Below are 21,346 nucleotides of genomic sequence, written 5' to 3' on the forward strand. Positions count from 1 at the left end.
CCTCCTTTTTCTTCTCTTTCGTCCATCCGACTCCCATGATTTTTTCTTGAACCCAAAAGCCCGGGAACCTTAGCCACTGATACTTCATTCTGCCCTGCTCAGGTATAGGCCATTTAAGCAACCAATCAGGTGTATCTTAGGCAGGTTGATTAAACAAGGATAGGTGTAATCAGATCTTGAGGGCCAGTAACACTGACCTCCAACACCTGGCTTTCCTGAGCCTCAGTTCCCTTAGAGGGAAAATCAGGAAGGGTGGAATGCGGAATACCTAAATTCGATTCTCGTTCAATGCCACTATTCTAAGAAAACTATTCTCCACCGTTCAAGAACAGAATGAAGCATAGGAAAGATCATAAGATCTAAAAAGCATTGAGCTTTGGTGCCTGTGTTCCTCTCCCTGCCCGAGCAATGCTCGGGAGCTGTGACTGCCGGTTTTGAAGCCACCGCCTTCCTTCTGTGTCTCTTTACATCTGGAGGGTCCTTTATTGCTATCAGTTGACTGGTCCCTTTGATGATAGTTCCAGGCCTTACTACGCAATGAACGTTGCTTCAAATTAAGTGGTCACTTCTCACAGCTTTATAACAGAGCTACAGGTTGGGCATTATGGAATAGACCCTATTAAGGATAGGCGGGACACAGCATGCTTAAGTAACTTGCCAAAGGCCACACAAAGGCCAGTGTGCATCAGAGAGTGATGTAAGTGGGCAGCCTGGTTAAACGAATCCACCCTTTTCCCACCGTGACCTACTGTCTTGCTCTATGTACTAATCTTAAAAGACGGGGTGTTATTAGTTTAAAAGCTCATATTCGGCCTGAGGTGTGTTGTTCATACTAAAAGTTCAGGAAACAGAGATTTCCCCATCCCCCATCCCCTACCCCACCTTCAATGACTCAGTGCCAAGGCAAATGTTTTCACTATTTTCCCCATGCACGACCCGCCATCACAGCCCGGCCTCTTGCTGTCTCCATCTCCTGCTCAGAGGCAGCCATTTTGCATGCCCTCCCCCCCCCCCCAATAAATCTCTTTTGTGAGGTCAATTTCGTGGTATGATTTTTTGTTTGTTTGCTTGCTTGCTTTTTTTTTTTTGTTTGTTTGTTTTTCAAGACAGGGTTTCTCTGTGTAGCCTTGCTGTCCTGGACTTACTTTGTAGACCAGGCTGGTAGGTCTGAAAGAATCATGACTGCAGAGATGTTCTGTAGCATGAAGACTCTGAACTGTGGGAAGAAGAAACAGGAGAAAGCCTCTAGAGAAGGCTTTTTAAAGTGTTCTCACCTATGCCCAGTGAGTGATAGTCCTTGGCACCATGCTGGTTTCCATAAAAACTTATGGCTTCACTTTGTTTTAGCTAAGATCTCTTTACATAGCCCAGGGTGTGGGAGAACCTACCATAGAGTCCAAGCTGGCTTCAAACTCATGATCCCCTGCTTTAGCACCCCAAGTTATAGGATTTTATGTGGGTGCTACCAAACATGGCTCTATAAACAATTTCTGATAAACAGGAAAAGTTGGTTGCAGTGGCTTTTCTGTCTTGGGACACTTCTAAATTCTCCCATATACTCTTGTAATTATTTAATTAGTTGGCTAATTATCCAACCGCCTAAAAACTGGGCTAGCCTTGTTCATCGATTTCCGACAAAAAACAAAAAACAAAACAAAACAAAACAAAAAAAACGGCCTTGCTCATGCACCTAATCAAATACTTGTGGAATGAATGGCTCCTGGATGAAGGAATGAATAAAACCGGAGCCTGTGGTCTGAAGCCCGCCATCAGCCAGAGCTCTCTGGAGTAAACCTTGAAGGGGCAGGCGGAAAAAAAAAATAACAAGCCTGCATTTGAGGAAATATTCGAAAGGAAAGGCAGGCTTTCAAAAGAAGGAAGGGGAGGATTAAGGAGGCGTGTTTAGGAGATAGAGGAAGGCTGGCAAGAGGCGCCAGGTGGGAGGACAGAGCAATTGTGGGCATGAACCCTGAAAAGAAGCCTGTGAAGCAGCCTGGGGTACCAAAGGGGCCCTTGTCCCCAAGCTCCCCTAAGGAGGGTTAGGGCCTCTCCTCTGTGAGGCCAGCCAGAGAGGTGTCTTCTTATAGGAGTGCGTTCATTTCATCCCCGCTGCTGGATGGTGACAGCAATTGTCCCGGTGACACACGTAGGAAGCATCTCTTGTCTCTGGGGATGCAGGGATTCCATCACCTGAGCAAGGGGAGTGTTGTTTTTACGGAAAGCACACACTGGCTGACTTCGGGCAGTGTGCTGCCTGGCGCCCTTGCCTGGAGCGGAGGAGTCTTCTCCCTCGAAGCGGCAGCCCCTCCCCTCCCCTCACTGGAGCCTACACAGCCTACACAGCCCTGTCACTGGCCCTGGAGTGCCTTCCACTTCTCTCCACCACACCGAGACTGATGAGGGTCCGAGGAGACACCACTGGGGGACTTTCCCCCTTCCATACACATTTACCGAAATAACTTTTCACTAATGGTTGCTTTAAGACACTCAGCAGAAAAAAGAGCATAAGAATTATTCCCATGGTAACTTTGGCTCAGCTAGATCGATGTCATCAGTGTGGGCCCTAATTTCCTCCTCGATGAAACAAAGCACCTTCTTCCTTTTAACGGGGTTAGGGTGTTGGCGCTCTGTGAGGTATGACTGGAAATTCCGTCTCTGCTCCGTACCTGCCTGATGAAGATTCTTAAATGCCAGAACCCAGACTTCCTTCTGCCTCAGCAGGGATTCAAAAGGAATTGTTTCCTGGGCCCTGTCCGTCATTTGTTTGAATGTCTGTCAAGTGCCAATTAGAAGCCCAGCATGTGGTATGGCATTATAGGAGTTTAACAATTTTAAGATATTGCCCCGACCTCTGCAGCAGGTCTGAGCAGAAGGGATGGCGGTGGGTGGGTGTGAACGGAGTAAGGAGCAGAGCTTAAAATCAAAGATGAGCTGAGTACTCAGCTCCGGAGAGGGAGGAGTCATGGTGAGTCTCACAGAAAGGCTACAAAGCAACAGGGTCTAATTACCTCACCATCAGGATGATGATGGACCATCTCCATTGTCCCCTTGAAGAGAATTGCCTGGGAGATGGATCTTCTGGCATGCCTGTGGGAGACTTTCTTGGTTAGGTTGAGGTCAGAGGACTCATCCACAGTGGGTGGCACCATTCCCTGGGCTGAGATCCTGGGCTGTGATCCTGGGCTGTGATCCTGGGCTATGTAAAAAGCAAAGAACAAAAACAAAAAGAAGCAAGTAAGCAAACAAAAACCAACCAACTGAGAAACAGCACTGGTTACTTTCGTCTTCCTGACTGCAGAATACAATGTGACCAGAAGCTTCAAGTTCCTGCTGCCTCGACTTCCCCTTGGTCTTGTCTCTCTAAGCTGCTTGTGTCAGAGTATCAAGTAACAAGAAAAGTAACCGAGACAGTGACTGTGTTCACAGAAACGGCAAAAGGGCTTGAGCTCTTAGCACCTGGCGGGTAGTCATGTGGTTCCAGAGCCTCATTTTATAACTGAGGAAAGTCACGTCCCGCTGTTTTACTCTGTCTCTTTCTTTTTAAAAAGGGGTTCTCAGATGGCCCAGGTTGGCCTCTAGCTCAGTATGTAGCCGAGGCTGGCCTTGAACTCCTTATCCCCTTGACTCTTTTGCCCAAGGGCTGGGGTTACAGGTATGAACCAGGCTGGGGCCCGGTCCAGATTTCTTATGCTGAAGTCCCGCCCATCTGCAGCAACACTTCCTTGGCATGAGAAGCAGGGATAAAGGAAAAAGGAGCTGTGGGAGAGATTTTAGTGCCTCTAGAAGCAGCGCTATGGGGCTAAGTGGAAATATCTTAAACTCCCTCTTGTAAAGCTTCCCAATGCTTCTTCACAGGACAGTGCTAAGATGAGAACGTGCTCTCAGATCCAAGAAATGCACCAGGCTCGTCTCACATCTTACTTCCTTCAATTGTGGTATTTTCTTCCTTCCTTCCTTCCTTCCTTCCTTCCTTCCTTCCTTCCTTCCTTCCTTCCTTCCTTCCTTCTTCCTTTTTGTTGTTGTTGTTTTGTTTTGTTGTTGTTTGTTTATTTTTGAGATAAGGTCTTACTATGTAACCCTTGTGGGCCTGGAATTCACCATGTATCCCTGGCTGATTTCAAACAGAGACCTGCCCTGCCTCAGCATGCTCTAAGGCTGGGTCCTATCCAGAATCTGTTCATTCATTCACTTATTTAGGCAATGCTAATAAGGTATGATTTGAAATTTAAGATGACTGAAGCATTGTTTTTGATCTAACAAAATTTAAAGAGTTCACCTACAATCCTGGTATTGCCGCCGGGGATCAGGTTTTCCTTGGGTCTCAATAACTCATTTCCTTAAATCTAGGAATATCACTCGTCTTCTTGGACCTTAAGGCTGGTTTGTTGTTATTGTTTTGCATATGTGTTCTGCTTTTGTTGTTTATTTGTTTTTGAGACAGGGTCTCCTATAGCCTAGCTTGACCTTCAACTTGCTATGTGGCTAAGGATGACTTTGAATTCCTCATGCTCCTGCCTCCAAATCTTGAGTGTTGGGACTACAGGTGGGCCAACATACCAGGACATTGTGTGTGGTAGCCAAGGACTATACCGTGTAGCCTGTACTCCCAGTCTATAGGCTGTTAATTTTCAAGGGCAGGAAGAAATTATGCGCACATATATTTTTTTTCTCTGATTCTTTTATAAGGGTGATGCTAGCTCCTAGCAGTTATTCAAATGAGGTTGGCTGACTAAATTATTTAAATGACTAACTCAACTGTGAACCATGGGAAAACAGTGCCTACAGCTCTGTATTTAGTCTCAGATCAGAGGTTGAGTGGCATTTGATGGATGAGCAAGAATAGAAACAGATAAAATTCTACGGAGCCAATTCAGCATTCCTTTGAAAGCTCGACTTTGGATATCTTCTGTATATATTCTTCGGTATTGCTTTAGTGGCAAGTGTCAAAAAAAAAAATGCAACCAAAAAAATCCAACTGGAGCTATCTTATCAAGAAAGGAAAAGGAGTTTGATGTCATCACTGCCACGTCTAAAGGCTGATGCAACATGTCCACATGACATGTTAGACTCAGTGACTCAAATGATGAACTCACGGCTACTTCTCTTCTTCTGGACTTTCTTTTCCTCCCTGCTTTGGTTTCTTTCTGGGTCAGACTCTTGTCACATGATAGGAAAATGGCCGCCAACAGCTGCGGTCTGTGTCTACGTGATAGATACTTTAAAGAAACCATTCTTCCTGGCTGTTTGGGTCATGGACCTATCCCCGAACCTGTCACTATAGTTTGAAAGATGAACAACTTTGGCTGGACAGCTCAGGTCACACCCTGTGTTTGTTATTTGGGGGTTGCTGTGGCCACAGTCCCTCAAGGAAACAGTGTGAGGGAGGAGAGATTTGTTTCAGCTCGTGGCTTCAGAGAGTTTCCGTACTTCGTGGAAGGGAAGGCGCGGCAGCAATGGTGTGTGAGAGCCTGTTCACATCAAAACAGCTCTGGAAACAGCGAGACAGGAAGTAGGCAGGGACAACGCTCTCCCAAGGATTCACTCCCAGTGACTTCCTCCAGCTAACCCCAAAATAGCACGACCAGCTGAAGACTGATTCCTGTGAACTTTGAAAATCAAGACCCACTTTACTTTGGCCAATGAAATGAAGTGAAAGTGATGCGCTCCAAGAAGGATGGCTGAGCTGCGGGTGCCTAGTCCTCTCTCTCCTCTCTGTTATGGCGGCCTTGATGATGCTAAGGGTCAATACTAAGCCTTCACCTCTACAATAGCTGCCCTGGGCAATCCTCTAGATCCATAGTTGTCTTGTGTGAGGGTTGTGTAACAGCTTCCTCCCAGATCCAAACATTGCATCTTGCTCCTTACTGCTCAAGGAAGGTGAACAACTCAAAGGAGCTTCAAGAAGTTCCTGAGAGCAGCCAGGTTCACTAGGTCCCTCCCTGCCAGAGGTAAGAAATGCAGGCCCTCCGAGAAGAGCAGAGCAGGGCTGCAAAGAAGACTCTTGAGGCCACACCAGCTGCCTGGAAGAAGCAGAAACTAGCCGAGCTGCCTGGAAGAGGTTTGGACGGAGTGAGACACCTGACAGGACCCTTTCCAACCTGTTGAGCTGCCTGCAGGCTGTACAGTGTGCTCCAGGTACCACACTGGGGGTAGGCTTTGTGGTGATGCCGCTGTCTTTGAGTCATTCTGCTCCTGTAAGTAACCTCAATAAAACTCATGGTTCACCAAATTGGACTTTGGGGGCACCCGTACTTTTGTCTGTTGTAGGTTTCCTACCTGGGGTTGGTAGATGTGTATGCTGTATCTTCCCGGGAAAATTTTTGTCACACAACTGTAAGGAGTAACCGTTCCTGTGTTAAGTCAGTGGGCTCAGGGATGCTTGCTTCTTCCATAACTAACCATCTTTCACTTCTGTGTGTATACCCAAAGTTGCCTAGCTTTGAGTTTGGTTATGGGCTTTGGGCTTTAATGGCTGGGTCATCTGTCTAGCCTTTGGCTTTGCTGCTGTTTTGTTTTGTCTTTTGTTTTGTTTTGTTTTGTTTTTTTGAGGCAGGGTTTCTCTGTGTTGCCCTGGCTGTCCTGGAACTCCATCTATAGACCAGGGTGCCCTTGAACTCACAAGAGGTCCAACTGCCTCTGCCTGCCAAGGGCTGGGATTTAAAGGCGTGCACCATCAGCCAGGCTTGGCTTGGCTTCTTAAAGAGAAGGTAGAAACACAGAGTTTGAGTGAAATGTTTGGTACACAGAAAAGAGGATGAGAAAAAGGAGACAGAGCGAGGAAGGGAGGAACAGAAAGGAGAGGTTTAACTCGAGGGAGGTTTAACTGGGGAAAGAATGCCTACCTGGAGGTGTGTGGCACCGTGCCAGGCCCAGGGTTCTGGATAAAATAAAAATGAAACCAGGGGAAAGCAAGCCAGGTGCAGCATGGCGCCGCTCCCTGCTTCCTGACGTGCCTAGATACGACCACGACTCTGTTGCCACCATACCCTCCCCACCACCCCTGAGCCATGAGGCAGAAGAAACCTTTCCATCCTGATAAGTTATTTGATCACAGCAATGACAAAAGTAGGTGATTTAAAGGCTGCTGCAGAAGGCTGTCCGCTGCTGCCCATGATCCCTGGCTTACGGTGGTTTGATACACCCTCTTTCAGCTTTACGGGGGTGCTAACATGCCTTCCCACAGCCACCCTGTCCTCCCCTTTCAGTCCAGCAGTGGGTAAAGTGCGTGAGATCTGAGTACATGGAATGAGTTTTGCGTTAGGAGCCTTTGCCCAAGCGTGGGCCAACATACGTGCTTTGAGCAAAGCCGAAGAAGCCCTCGTGTTTTGTAAGCTAGAAGAATTAATGATTTAGGGAATGTTCAGCTTGAGGTGGGTTCACCCCAGCATAACTCCATCATCTGTGAAGAAGCACCAGAGGTTTGTACTGCTGAATGGAGACGGGAGCAGGAGTCCTGCCTGGGCTCCTACGGTGCTCACGGTCCAGGTCACGTAATTACCTCTCAGCTACACTCGACCTTGCTGTTCATTTTTTGCTTTTTGCTTCTTTTTCCTAGCTAGGCGGAAGGCAGGGACAGGTGAGGAACCATGTCTTCCTGCATGTCACAGGTTACAGGCATACGAGAGATTTTCAGTAAATGCTGGATGTGGAGACGAGCCGATCGGTTGATTAGTCACAACTATCGCTTCCTCTTTGAATGCTGGAGGACAGTTCTGGGAAACGGCTTCACCTCATCAATTCGCTTTGTTTCCTCTGCAAGGAGCTCGAGCTTCATCAGTGTCCACTAATCTTTAAAACGGTGTATATTTATTTATTGATTTAGCTAGGGCCTCATGTGTAGCAGGTTGACCTGAAACTCACTGTGTGATGGAGGATGAACTTGAACTCTAGAGCCTCCTGTCCCTCACCCCCCCACCACCGAAACACTGAGCTGTAGGTGTGCTTCACTGTGCCAAATGTGTGCTGGTGCTGAGGACTGTGCGTGCTAGGCAGCACCCTACTATCGGAGCTTTATCCCCACCCCGACACCAGCTCTGTGGATGGGAGGGAACGTTAGTGGTAACCCATAGGAAATGCAAACCCAAGCTAGTGCAGAGGAGACACAGTTTACAGATTACCGTAAATGGAATCTCCAGAGTTAGGGGTGATAGCGGGCCTGGCTGGATGCAGGGACTTAAGTGTCACCAGCATGCCGTCATCACTCCCGTGGTGGCTTGGCTTCTCTACACTGTCCTTTGCACTAGAATTATTCCCAGTAAACTCCTTTGCTGAGTGGCACCTACCAGTTTCAGGCCAGCTTCCGGTAGCCTCTTCCTGGCCAACCCTGAAAACTCCTAGTTCCACCGACCTTATCTGGGGTATGTGATTATCTCTGAATCAGCCCACCAGCCACGAAACTGCACCTTTACTGGGACTTTTTTTTTCTCTCTCTCAAGAGGCAGAACACCTAAATTCAGACTGCCCTAGGCTAGACCACTGTTTCCCTAAAAGCCTGAGGTAGATCGGTTTCATCAGGCCTCTGCACAAAGGAGCCAGCCATGGCCTTTCCCTCCAGCCTCTCCCAGAGGCAATGACCACACAGAGGGTGGTAGGAAACAGTGTGAATAGAAGGGAGGTCTTGGGCTGTTATTTGTATAGCATCCTATATAAAACTGGAGAACATCTCTATCAAAAAGGGGGAGCCTAGTGGATCTCATGGGGAGATGAAAGGAAATCAAGAGCCCTTAGCCCCCCATGCCTTCCCTGTAGCATGTTTAATTCGTGGAGGAAGTAAAGGCCCGGGTAGGTCTTCAGTCTCCCTGCCACCATCCCAAGTAGACCCCGGAGAGGACCGGCTTCAACCACACACGTTTAATTATTAGTCCCTGCCTGGAGATCAGGTTAGCCTTCACAAAGTCCCAACAGAGGACGGGTAAAGTAATGCTTTCCTTCACATAAATGTCCAGACCCTCATCCTGGGGGAGAAACATCACGTAAGCCGGTTTCACAGGTCCCCAGCTTTGATCTTTGTGGCCGTCGTAAAGGTGTTGCCGGCCATTTGGGGGATGGAGAGTCATGTCCCTCGACAACACTCTGTGCTCCTCTGGGGCGTACTTTCTTTTTTCTTGCATCCGCCTTGTGAGGGAAGTCGCTGGTGGCCACTGCGAAGACAGGTGATGTCCCAGGGACTTGATCTGCCTCTTTCCATTCAGCCTGTTCTCCTCCTCTGCAGGAAGACTTGTAGGGAACTTGGGGAGTGATGGCTCCCCGAAAGCAGGCAGATAGAGACCTGTTTGTCCGGCTGGGCGCTTGCGCCTCCTTCCCAACGAGCTGGTCTTTCGCTCTCAGCGTGTGCACTCTACGAAGGCATGCACTTTTTCTTTCACTTCCCGTCTTCTCTGAGCGATGACCTGCCATCTCCCTGAGAAGGAGGCCGGAGGTCACTGAGTGTCAACATTGCCACCCCTTCTCTGGTCTAAGGAGAAAGGCACAGAGGCTGTGCTGGTCACCCAAGGGTCTGACGTTTCTGCCTGAGGGTTCTGTGCACCGGCCTTCGAAGGACCATCACATCTTCACCCGTCTACCACTGGAGGAGACTGGGAGGAGGGCGTGGAAGCTGGCCCTTGGGAGCCCTTGAGGAAGAAAGCCGTTGGAGGTCTCACAGAAGTCAGGTTGGCTCTCTGCTGCGTCCTGTCAAAGGGAGGCAAAAGCCTGCTGGAAGCGGGCCAAGAGCCCTGGCTCAAACTGGGGCCAGCCACCGAGACAGCAGCTGCGGCTCCGGTGCTGGGTGTCACCGCAGGGCTGCAGAACCTTTGGTGGCGCTCTGGTGGACAGTGGGTCGGGACGGAGTGCTCCCAACCTCCTTAAACCCCCGCCCATGCTCCCTCACGGGAAATCAGAGCAGGCTGGCGAGACGCCGCCGCAGCGTCCGAAGGAGACACCGCCGCGCCGAACGCCACCCTCGCCCAGGGTTCCGGGGAGCGCGCAGCGGAGGCAGGAGGATGGTTCGGCGCGGGCTGAGCTGGAAGGGCTTCCCTGCCTGTCCGGCCGCCTTCGCCTCGCTGCCTCCCCCGCTGCGTAACGCTGTGTTCGGGGTGGCGGCCGCGAGGCCGAGCGGGGGATGCGCTTACATAAGCGCCCGCCGCGTCCTGCTGCCTCTCGCTCTCGGGAGCCGCGGGCGGGGCCGCGATGCCGCCGCCGGGAGCAGCGCCGCCGAGGGGACCCGGCCGGCCCGGCGGGCGGAGGAGCGCGAGCAGCGGCCGGCGGAGGGCGCCGCCCGCGGCGGAGGTGAAGGTCAGTGGGTGTGAAGCGCGCGGTCCACACCCCCCCTCCTCCCCGTCCCCTCCTCCTCCTCTTCCTCTCCGTCCACCCCCCCACTCTGACGTGTGGAGCTGGCAGCTCGGCCGGTTCCGCATTCCCGACCCCTCCCCGCCACCCAGGGCCCCGCTATATAACCGGGGCTGATGCAACCCGTCCCGCCGCCCGCCACAGCCTGCGGGAGGGACGCTCGGCGGCCGCGACGGGGGTCGCTGGCGGCGGCGGACGCTGCGGCGGCGGCGGCGGCGGCGGGGCTGGCGCCGCGGCGGCTCCCCGGCCGGGCCGGGCCTGGGCAGCGGGCGGCAGCAGCGCGGAGCGGGCACGGCGCCTGCAGCCGGGTTCTGGGCCCGGGGGCGCCGCCTCCGCCGGCGGCTTCTGCACGGTGGGTGTCGTGGGGGCGCGGGGAGGAGGGGGGCAGGCGGGCACCTGGGGAGGACACCCCCCGTCGTTAGCTACTGTGCGCCGGCCAGGGGCCGTGGGCTCCCCGCTGGAACGCTGCAAGCCGCTGCCCACCCGTTGGCTTCCCGGGCTGGGCCTGGCGGTCCTGGCGGTGGCCGGGACAGCGGGGCGCTCCCTTCTCGCTCTTCTCCCCCCATCCCCGCTCCCGCCCTCGCCCCCGGCCGCCTCCCCCAGCCTCAAGTGCGAGTGTTGGGAGGTGCTGCTCACGGCGGAGAGGGTGGAGTGAGCTGGAGAAAACTGTTTCAGGGACTGCGGGGTGTTGGGGGGAGTGGGACTCGAGGGGGCATGCACGTCCCAGAGCCGCTGACAGGTCGCGCCCCAGTCTCTTCCGCAGCTCCGCAGGACCTGGAGGAGGGTATTGGGAAAGGCATCTAACCGACAGGGCTTCCTTCTCTCAGGACCATTGCTGCGGGGCTCTGGTTGGGTTAGGAGGGAACCACGGGGTAGTCCCGGGTCCCCTTGGGACCCCTTCTCGCACATCAGGTTACATAAGAAGGTAAGCAAGCTTCTCCAGGTAACCGGCCCACTTTAGAAGACACTCTCCTGGCCCTTTTCCCCAAGAAGGCTAGGCCTTCCATCTGGACTCCTGGACCCTGGAGTGGCAGAGACAGGCTTTGCCTGAGTATCTGGGAGAGCTGGCAAGCCGGGAAGCCTTGGCTCATTTGCAGAAACGGATGGGCCATTTGGGGATAGAGGTGGAGAGGCGGATGCAAGGAGGAAATCAAATCAATTGACTATTGGGAGTCAGCTCCAGCCAGAAGATTATCCGGCCCTTGTGTGTAGGAGTGGCACCTTTTCGGTGGCGTTCAGGGTAGAGGGGGTCTGTGGTACAGGTCTGTGTCTGAGAGAAGCTTGCACTGTTTGCGCTGGTACATCTTGGGCCACCTTACCCACAATCTTAGGTCAGCGAGTGTGAGAAACAGTTGGGTACCTGCCGTCAGCAACCCTCTCTTCCACTCCCGAAGTCTCCCTTTCCCTAGGGTTTAAACATCACCTCCTCTTTCATTGCTTTTCAGCAAATCTGGCTGCAGCTTGAATGGCAGGCTTATCTTCCTGTGCAGGTTTCTAGGGGAGAGTTTAACCAGGGATCAGGTGTGAGACGGGGCTCTTGGTTTTGCAGAAATCTGAGGTCCAGGGGATAGAAACAACAATTCCTGTGCCTCTGGGTGCTCCCCGGTTTCACTTTGTAAAGTAGGAAGGATGGATTTCTCAAAGACTCTTCTGTTTCCCCTCCATGTTGGCGTCAGTTCAGAGGAGCGGGCAGCTCTAGAATCTTCCCGAGGGGCTGGGTGCTGTGTGGTTTGAAAGGTTGCAGGAAGGACTTGGGGAGAAGGCCTCTGAATCTTGTGTCAATAAATTGGTTACAGTCATCTCCAAGGAGCTAGGTCTTTCCTGGCGCCTGTGTCACTTAGGAAAAGCTTCAGTTCGAAGTCTCTCTTAACCACTGCCACCTGTCTTCAGGATGTCCTCTCGCCCACCTCTTTCAACCTGCAGGCCTAGGCCTCCTGGGCCTTGTCTGTTACACAGTTCCTCCTAGTGTTGCAATTGGTATCCCGCTCCCTCTCCCGGTCTCCCTCTCCACTCTGGAAAGGAAGGAACCAGCACAGACTCTGGCCTGCTCTGTATCCATTCAGCCTCTAACTCTCCTTGACCCCTCTCAGCCCCCAGGGCAAAGGACAACTTTTATTCTTTTTCTGTGGCGGAATGCAAGCAGACCTTTCTTTCCTTGGGAATGAATTATGTTCGAAACCCAGAAAATGGGAGGAAGAGAAAAGGGGTGTGTGTGCAGGGCATGTGTGAGACTACCTCTATAGGCAGGGGCAGAGCAACAGGCGCGCTCTTTTTCCATTTTCCTTTAATTAACGCTCTGTGGAGGTGTGTTTGAAAACAGAGGGTCTCCTATGCCTTTGAGGAGGGTGAGAACACTGTTTTGGCTGCGTCCCTAGCCATATGCAATGTGTGGTGGCCAATGAAACCGGGCCTGGCTCTTTCTGTTGCTTGTCTTGGCAGTCAGTTCCATGGCTTGTGTTACCAGCTCTTGGAGCTCAGGGGCTGCCAAGCTCAGTGTGCCTGTGTGTGTGTGTTCATGTGTGCCTCCGTGCATGTGTGTGTGTGTGTGTGTGTGTGTGTCTTTGGAGACTCAGCAGAGACAAATGCCTCCCTGACCCAGGCTCGGAATTTCCAGTCTTTCTTTGCATTCAGGAACGGTGGGAGGCCTGGCAAGACCCCACCGCTAAGTCTGGTTTCTGCATGCAGCGGTGGTAGGGCTTCATTTCCAAAAAGAACCAAAGCCATCACACCCTACGGTGTCTGTAGCCGAGGGAAGGGAGGAGAGGAGAGAGATTGTCTAGCGACAGGACCTTCTTAGTTCCCTACAGCCTCCCTGAGTTCTGCCAGAAACGACTCGGTGCCATTTATTAAGCCTCTATGGGCAGGGGAAAGAGCTGTGTTTTCAGGCAGAGCTTTGTGGAACACGTCTTTCTGGTCTCCAGGGAAGAGCAGGAGTCTGCCGGGGGACAGTTACGGCTTCTTCCGTGGCCAGGACAGCTCTGGAGAGCTCATTCCTGCCAGCATGCTGTGGTTTCTCCTCATCCCAGCCGCCCTCTCCATCTTCCCATACAGCCCAATGAGTAATCCTGAATGGCCAGTGAAAGAGGAAAACGAGACTGGCACTGTGCTTCCGGAGCAGGGCCGGTGCCCTAGGCCACTCAGAGTACCTGTGGCCCATAACATATGCCCTCTAGCCTGCAAGTTCCGGGACGCTTTAGGAGAAACTGAGGCAAGCTGCAGGAGCCAGGCTTCCTTTCTGTTCTTTTGAACCCAGCCATGACTCAGCACCTTTCCTTTCCATGCCATGCTGTCGTGTACTGTCGGGGTACAATATGGCCCTGCCTTCTTGGGGCTTAGGGTTGGGAAGAGGGAGAGCAGAGAATCCTGTGAGGAGAATCCTCTTCCTGACTATGGAAAGACAGACCATGGCTAGATAGGAACCATCTAGAGGTTGTCTCGAGGGGTCACTTGACACCACCATCTCCCCAGGAAGGACCCCACACCCCTCCCTTCCCACTCATCCAGCCAGGGCTGTTCCAGGTGCTTTTGCAAGTGCAAAGCAATTTAATTTTCTCTCCTGCCTTCCAAGGCAAGTGATGTCACTACCACTTTAGAGTGAGGAAAGTGATGCCCGGAGAGGGGTAGAACTGCCTTGGGTCACATAGCTAGCAAAGTTTCACACTCAGCCAGCCGGCTCCACAGACTCCCCAGTCACCAGCCTGTGGAGCTCAGGGCAGCCTTTGCAAGAGGCAAGAGGAACGTTTTTGCAGTTTGCCCTTACTATCATCCAGGCGCTTTCTCCACCCTTTGCTCCCCGCCCCCTGGGTCTCTTTGGTTTTAGAGGCTGCTCGGCAGTGCCATTCAGATGGCTAGAAAGAAATTGTCCCCTGATTTTTTTTTTAAAATAGGTCTAAGAAGAGGCTTGGTGTCGCTTGCTAGCTGGGTAACTTTGACCACATTCCCTAACCCCCCGGCCCCCACGTCTCACTTCCTCTGAGATTCCTAACCTTTGGTCCTACACTCTGTGGTCACCGCCCTACTACCTTTCTGTCCCAGCCTGTGGAGTTCTGCCTCAGCATCTCCTACCGTCCTGGGAATCTTCCGGAGTCCAGCTCCCAAGTCTTCCTGATTCTTGATCACTGTTTGCTCCCTGCCTGTGACTTCAGCTCCACTCTTGCTCCCAGGGTTCCCAGCAATCTTGCTCATCCCCTGCTCTGTTCTTCCTGTTCTACTTTCTCTCAGCCTGGAGTCTCAGACCTGAGGCCATCTTGCGTACTCTTTGCACACCATTCCCTGTGCCAGCCCAGGCTGGCTGCTTATCTGGAGAGCAGCTGTCTTCGGGGACCCAGGGAGTTCGAATTTTTTTCTGATGTTCTGGAAAAGTTAGGGTCTCTATCCCTCTTATCTAGTCTTTCTAACTTTACAAACCTATTTTCGTTATTCTGGACGAAGGTGCTGATTATTTAAGGAGAACCCTTTCTACATGTAGCTTGCCAAAGGAGACCAGGACTTACAGGCATGCACAGAGGTTGTGTATTATATTGCTTTCCATAAGGAAAACAAGGAAGGGGAGAGGGGAAGCTGAGCGAATGGCTGCTGCCTTTATTCTCTTGAGTGGAAGAACTGTTCAAGTTAGTGTCTGCCACTGGATATTTTTGGCCTGGAAAAGCTTTGTGGCTTTTCATTCGGCGCATCCAACGCGGCACCCAACTGTGTTCTTCCAAGTTCCTAAGAAAGGCAGCAAAGACATATAAATACCAGATATTTCCTCCAGTTCTTTCCCCATGAGCCCATCTGGCTTATTTTCCTCAAGCTGGCTTTCAGGGGGCTGTGTCAACTCTCCCGCTGTCTTAGCTCCACAGCAGCTGAGGGTCCCTGTGACTTTTGAAACTTTTCTAAGTCTTATTAATACCAGGCTTGTCATCTCAAGCCTGGTGAGCATTTCCTAGATTAAAAAAAAAGAATTATTTTGTTTTTGCATACAAAGCAGTGGGTGATAGTTTGATACATGCCCAGCCTGGGTTTCCTGCATTGGCCAGTTTATCCCTGGTCAGTGTCCTAAATCGCCAAAGCTGCTTTGGGTTCTAGCCTGTATGTTGAGGTGAAACACCCAAATAGGGCGTTTGCTAGTACTGGGAGCTTGGTCCGTACTCATGATCCTGGTTACTCATGAAGACACGGAAGGAGTCTGTCTTCACTGAAGACCTCCGGGGCCCTGAAGGAAAGAAACACTCAGGTCTTCCTTGTCGAGCACCCAGTGTGCACTTCTCCTTTCCCACTAAATTGTTTCCGTCTAGAACAAGGGTTGTGGGGGATGACTTCGCCTCTTATCATCTCTCCTGTGTCTTCCTTGAGGTGGTGAGTTCCTCCTAGCTCTACTGAGTTCCCCCCAGCTCCAATCCCTCCCGCTTTTACAGATTCCCCAAATCACATGGAACTTGTGCTGTTTTCCGAAACACTGAAAGCTGCCTTTCGGCCTCTGCCGGCCAGCCAGTGGCTTTTCGGTTAACGGGTTTTCATTTTGCCGCAGCCCCGCTGCCCTCCCCTTCCCCCTGAGGCTGCGGGGAGACTTCTCCCTGGTGAGTGTCTCCTGGAAATGGCATGTGTTAAGGACTTTGTGGTTTGCATCTGAGCAGTAAGGGGCTTACAAGCAGGGGAAGGAGAGAGTGGGGTTTTTGTGTCTATAAAGAAAGCTGGTGCCTGATACCCGACCAAAATTTTGTGTTTGGGATGGATTCACAGGAGGCATTGGTAGCTGTTTCCGGTGGGGGTGGGGGGAGGGTTCTTCAGTAGCAGAAAATTCATTATTCGTTGGGAGCGTTTGTTAGTGTCTTGTATATATCCTCTGTATGGACATAAACAGAAGCTGCAAACAGAGCCTACTGTTCTGGGAACAGAATGAGGTCTGGCTTCCATCTCAAAGGGGTGGCTGAGGCGAGAAACACACCAAAGCCCTTGAGGCTTTTCTCTTGGGCTCTTCTATGGGAACGAAAGGCCTGGAGGCGAAAGCACAGCTTGACCAATGATTCTTACCTTACACGCTGAAGCTTCCTGTCACGAATTTGCTGTTGTTCATTTCTTCACACGTTCACTCATTGAACAATCCTTCCTTCGTTATTCTTTGTGTGCCAGAAATGATAGTAGGCAGTGGGGTCTAAATAACAGCCAGCCATGACCTGTTTCCAGGTGGCACAGCTTTGCCGTAGAGGAAGAATTGGCACCTGCCCCTTCCCTGTCCTTTTAGGGAGATGGCGGCTTGCCTGAAGGTGCCCTGGGCACGTCTTCCAGCTCTAGCTTAGGTCCCTCTGCGCCATAGACCCCACTCTGTCACTGGCCTTGGATACCGTCTTGGGACTAAGTTAGATCTCATGTGAGAGAGGCCTCTGGACTGTTTTATGTGGCCTCCTTGTACTTATGCTGCTGTGGAGCTGTCAGGGGGAACTTCCTAGACCTGGGTCTTCCTAAAACAGAGGGCGCCATACCATGGCTCTTACAGGAAAGTTGTCACTGGGAGACACTGCCTTCTACTGAGTCTCCTGGGGGTGGGGGTGGGGAGAGAAAAGGCAGGGTTCTAAAACCAGGGGCCAGAGTCTAGCCTTGGTTCTCCTGGGGTGGGGGTGGGGAGAGAAAAGGCAGGGTTCTAAAACCAGGGGCCAGAGCCTTGGTTCCACCATTATCTACCTGTGTGACCTCGGCAAGTCATTGAACTTTTTCTGAGCCTGAGCCTCACTGTGCAAAGTAAGGATGTGGTTTAGACAAGTTCAGGGCCTTCTTCAGCTCTGAGACTGTCACTCACTGGGACGTGAGTCTCAGGTCCTTTTCAGAGGCGGCCCCAGAGCACACTGAATGCTCAGGAGGTGCATAAAAGGGAGACCAGATGTTCAGGGTATAGTAGGCGAAGCTCAGATTAAAGAACCTGGGTACAAGGCAGGGAATCGGTGTAGGTGACTGGATGGACAGAGGCCATGTGGGTACTGAGGAATGACCAGCCCACCATTCATGTGAACCTTTCTTTACCAGCGGTTCTCAACCTGTGGATCGTGACCCATTCACGGGGTGGGGGGGCGCATATCAGATATTTACATCAGATTGTAACAATGGCAAAATTACACTTACAAAGTAGCAATGAAAATGATTTTACGGTTGGGGTCACCACAACGTGAGGACCTGTTTTAAAGGTCACAGCTTTAGAAAGGTTGAGAACCACTGTTTTAGACAAAATAACATCCATTGGAATCTGTACTTTGAGGGTGCCAATCACTTACCTGTGTTTAAGAAAGAGATGCAAGGGCTTGAGAGATGGTTCAGCAGTTAAGAGCACTGGGTTTTCTTCCAGAGGACCAGGACTGGTATCCCAGCATCTACATCGTAGCCCACAACTGTCTATAACTCCAGTCCCAGGGGATCTGACACTTTCTTCTGGCCTTCAAGGGCCCTGTGCCCACACAGTGCATAGACATACATGCAGGCAAAACACTTGTACACATCAAATATAATGAAAACTAAAAATATATAGGCCCACGTCTTAGATGGGGGAGCATATTTCATCCTTAGAGGTGACACAGAGCCTGGGTCTTGTGTCTTGTGGATAAAAGCCTCCCCAGTGTACTCCTCTCTTGATGCCAGGTCTGAGAAATTGAGTGAGGACAGTGTAGGTCACGCTCCAGGGTCACTTACATCTGAGGACAGATAGCCCCAAACGTCACAGCCTTATGAATACCAAACTCTGACAGCAGAGAAGCCTGGTCCGGCAGATGTCCAGGTCCCCTGTCCTGACCTGTGTGTCCTCCACAAAGAGACAGACGAACACATCTCCATTACCTGCCTACCCCACCCCACCCCTTGATTTCTAAGACTATAAAAATGGGCTTTTATGAACTTGGGACTATCTGTGGGAAAAGGGAGAAACTGTTTCCCATACAGCACTGGAATGGACGAATGGTTTTGCTTTAGAATGTTCCCTACAAGGCTTTCTCGGAGCTACAACCCTCTGGCCTCCATGTAGTGCCCCCTGGCTCTGAATAGCTTGTCAGTAATAGGATGGGTAGAAGGATGATGAGTGGATGGATAGACGGGTGGGCTGGAGGACTAGATATGCCTGCATTTACTGGCAGACAGACCTTCCCTTCTCCCTGTGCCTGGAAATTATCGTGTCTTACCCATGAGATTCTCTCAGTAAAGAGAAGGAAGAAATTAGAATTCTCTGGGTGTCCATCCCCATTCTATGTCCTTTCAAGTCTGCGTCTGTCTTTCCTTGTGTGGGGCTGTGAGAATAGAGAGATCTTGGGGGCGTTTTCTGGTGGTGCCTGGAGAAAGTGCACACCAATTAATTCCATCTTCTTTACCTCAGTCTCTTCCTCGGGTATCAGACATAATACATGGTCCACCTTTAACTTGGCTTAGGCTCATCTTGTATTCATGGTGTCTTAACAAGTGTGCAGAGTAGGATGTGTGATTTGAGGGGAGGCACCCTGCCAGACCAAAAATAGCTGCCTCTTGAGCAGGTGTGAAGGTGCTTCAGATTCCACGGCTGTGCCGGGTCTCCTCCGCGGCTGCCACTGCAGTTTAAATCCACCCCACCTGCTTTAACTGCAGAGCCCTGAGGACTTCTCTTTCTGCCTTGCAAGGGATTCTGGCCAGGTCTGGTGCCGTGGGTGGGAAGACTACGGGCAGCCTGGTGCCAAGCCAGTGCCGGATAAAGGTTGCCCACGGTTGGCCTAAGCATCGCCTTTAGGAAGGGCCAACTCTCCTGCCTGCCAGAGATGGATGGCCTCTGTGAGTCAATTGGCTGAGTTTCCCTGCGTCACCGGGACTTGGAGCTTACAGGCAGGAAGAGCAGGGAGAAAGGATTCAAGGGAACCCTGATGAAAGAAAGGATGGGCTCTGGCAGCTCACAGAGCCTGTTCACCTCAAACTAACCTACCCATCCTGCTTTCTCCAACCCCTCCAGGCAGGCCTGCCACTCCTCCTGCCATGATGCCTGGGCAGATCCCGGACCCTTCAGTGACCGCAGGCTCTCTGCCAGGGCTCGGCCCCCTCACTGCACTTCCCAGCTCTGCTCTGACCACAGAGGAGCTGAAATACGCTGACATCCGCAACATTGGGGCCATGATTGCACCCTTGCACTTCCTGGAGGTGAAACTGGGCAAGAGGCCCCAACCCGTGAAGAGTGAGGTGAGAACTCTGATCTCTTGACAAAGCCCAGGTTTCCAGGTTTGGTTCTAAACACACCTTGGAATGTTAGCCTTGCTCCTCAAAGCGTGTGTGGTCTGAGAACCGGCAGAAGAAATGGGGACTCAGGCCCCACCCCCTGCTGAGTCGGAACCTGTGTTTTTACCAAGCTCTAGGGGATTCGTGCATGCATTAAGTTTGAGCCACCCTGGGCTAGGGCAGGAGGCTTACCTTGCCTGTGGGTCTAGGAGGTGACAGGAGAGTGATGATACCGAGAAGACTGAGCCTGAGTCTTATCTTGGCAGTGTCTCTGCGGCGCTGGGAGGCTCAGCAGAGGTCATGGAAATGTGCGTGTGTTTTGAGAAGCGCAGAGGGGATTGAGTTCTTTTTAAAAGTGTCAGCAGCCACATCACTCCCTTCTGCCCTCTTTGTCCCCCGTCTGGAGCTGAACAAGGGAACTTGGGGGAAAGGATGGTGTCCTCTTCCTCTTTATACTGCTGCAGAGATAGGCATGGCTTCTCCTGAGGTGGGACTTGCAGAGGACAGACTTACAGAGCATCCCCTGTTGAGGTCTTCCAAACCTGCTACTCTTCTCTGCGTCAGGACAGCTGTTCCCCAGTGACATGTGAGAGGCAGCTGTCCCTAGAGTGGGTACCAGTATACCAATGTAGCACATGCCTGGGGCATTTACCCAGTGCTGATGATTGGATTTGTCCAAAGGCCCACCCTGGCGAGGGCTCCTGAAGAGGGACATTTCTTCCAAAAAGCCACCACCTGGAAGGAGCCAGGGGTAGGAGGTAGAGGAAGCGCTGGAGTGGGCCGGGAGCAGGCAGTGGCCAGGCATCGTGTATGTGCCCCTGTGTGTGCGTGTGGTCCTGCCTGGAGGAAGCATTCACATGTGAAAGTGAGCCTCTCAGAGACTCAGAGCTGGGAGGCTGGAAGCTATGGAGAAGGGGCTTCCCAGCGGAGAAGGGCGTCGGGCTGTGCACAAAGTGCATTCACCGGCCTTTGCTGTCCTCATTCCCTCTCTCCCTGTGAGTACCATGAAGGCTGCAGAGAAGAGCTTCCAGGGCCTTGCCCTGAGTGGCAAGCTCACTCTTTGCACGCTTGAGCTGGCTTTTAAGTGTGTTTGGTTTGGCCTGCTCAGTGTTTTAAAAGCAACCCAAACTGATACTTCACCTACAGTTTTCAACAAGAGATTTAGAAAATCTGGTCACACACTGCTTTTGGTCAGGCATCCCAAAGGCTAAATGAATAGAGAGAGTCGGCTCACTCCTTTTTTTTTTTTTTTTTTTTTTCTTCGAGACAGGGTTTCTTTGTGTAGACCTGGCTGTCCTGGAACTCACTCTGTCGACCAGGCTGGCCTCGAACTCACAGAGATCCCCCGTCTCTGCCTCCCAAGTGCTGGGATTAAAGGTATGAGCTGCCGCTGCCTGGCTGTCTAACTCTTGTTTACCGTAGACATGATGCTCCCCATACGTAGAACCTTGACTCTGCTTTTTCTGTTGGTTTTTCCTATCTTACCACTAGCTACCTTTATTCCCCTCCACTGCATGGCCCATCCTGGAGCCTCTGGACTTGAGACACCCGGATTAAAGACACCATAGGTATCTACTGAAGACTGCTGATTCCACAATGGGAACTGTCGGACTCTGTTCCTCTGAGTTTACTGTCAGCGGCCGCTGTGCTATTGATAGTACTTCTGTCACAGAAGACCCTTGTCTTCTGGCCTTCCGTTTCTCACCTTCCCAGGCCTATTACCTGAAAGTGGGTCCTTTCTGGATTGTTCAGTTGTGAGAGGCACTAACTGAAAAGTGTCATTGAATTTTGACGCCATGAGTGGCTTGATGAAACCAGCCACCTTGGGTGA

The 21,346-nt window shown here is 51.6% G+C and overlaps 1 protein-coding gene across 2 annotated transcripts in view; it reads left to right on the forward strand.

The window, feature by feature from the left end:
- Window positions 1-9,043: 9,043 nt before the first annotated feature.
- Window positions 9,044-21,346, forward strand: part of Jdp2 (Jun dimerization protein 2) — a 40,968-nt gene continuing 28,665 nt past the window's right edge. Inside the window, exons 1-2 of one of the 2 annotated variants that reach the window (XM_060387879.1) lie at window positions 9,044-10,272; window positions 19,256-19,479. In XM_060387879.1, coding sequence (XP_060243862.1) covers window positions 9,981-10,272; window positions 19,256-19,479 — 516 coding nt within the window. In that variant the 5' untranslated portion in view covers window positions 9,044-9,980. The remainder of the gene's footprint in view (window positions 10,273-19,255; window positions 19,480-21,346) is intronic. The other variant, XM_021634157.2, reaches the window with a different exon arrangement.

The sequence above is a fragment of the Meriones unguiculatus genome, chromosome 7 (genome assembly GCF_030254825.1).
Source record: "Meriones unguiculatus strain TT.TT164.6M chromosome 7, Bangor_MerUng_6.1, whole genome shotgun sequence".
Taxonomy (NCBI): domain Eukaryota; kingdom Metazoa; phylum Chordata; class Mammalia; order Rodentia; family Muridae; genus Meriones; species Meriones unguiculatus.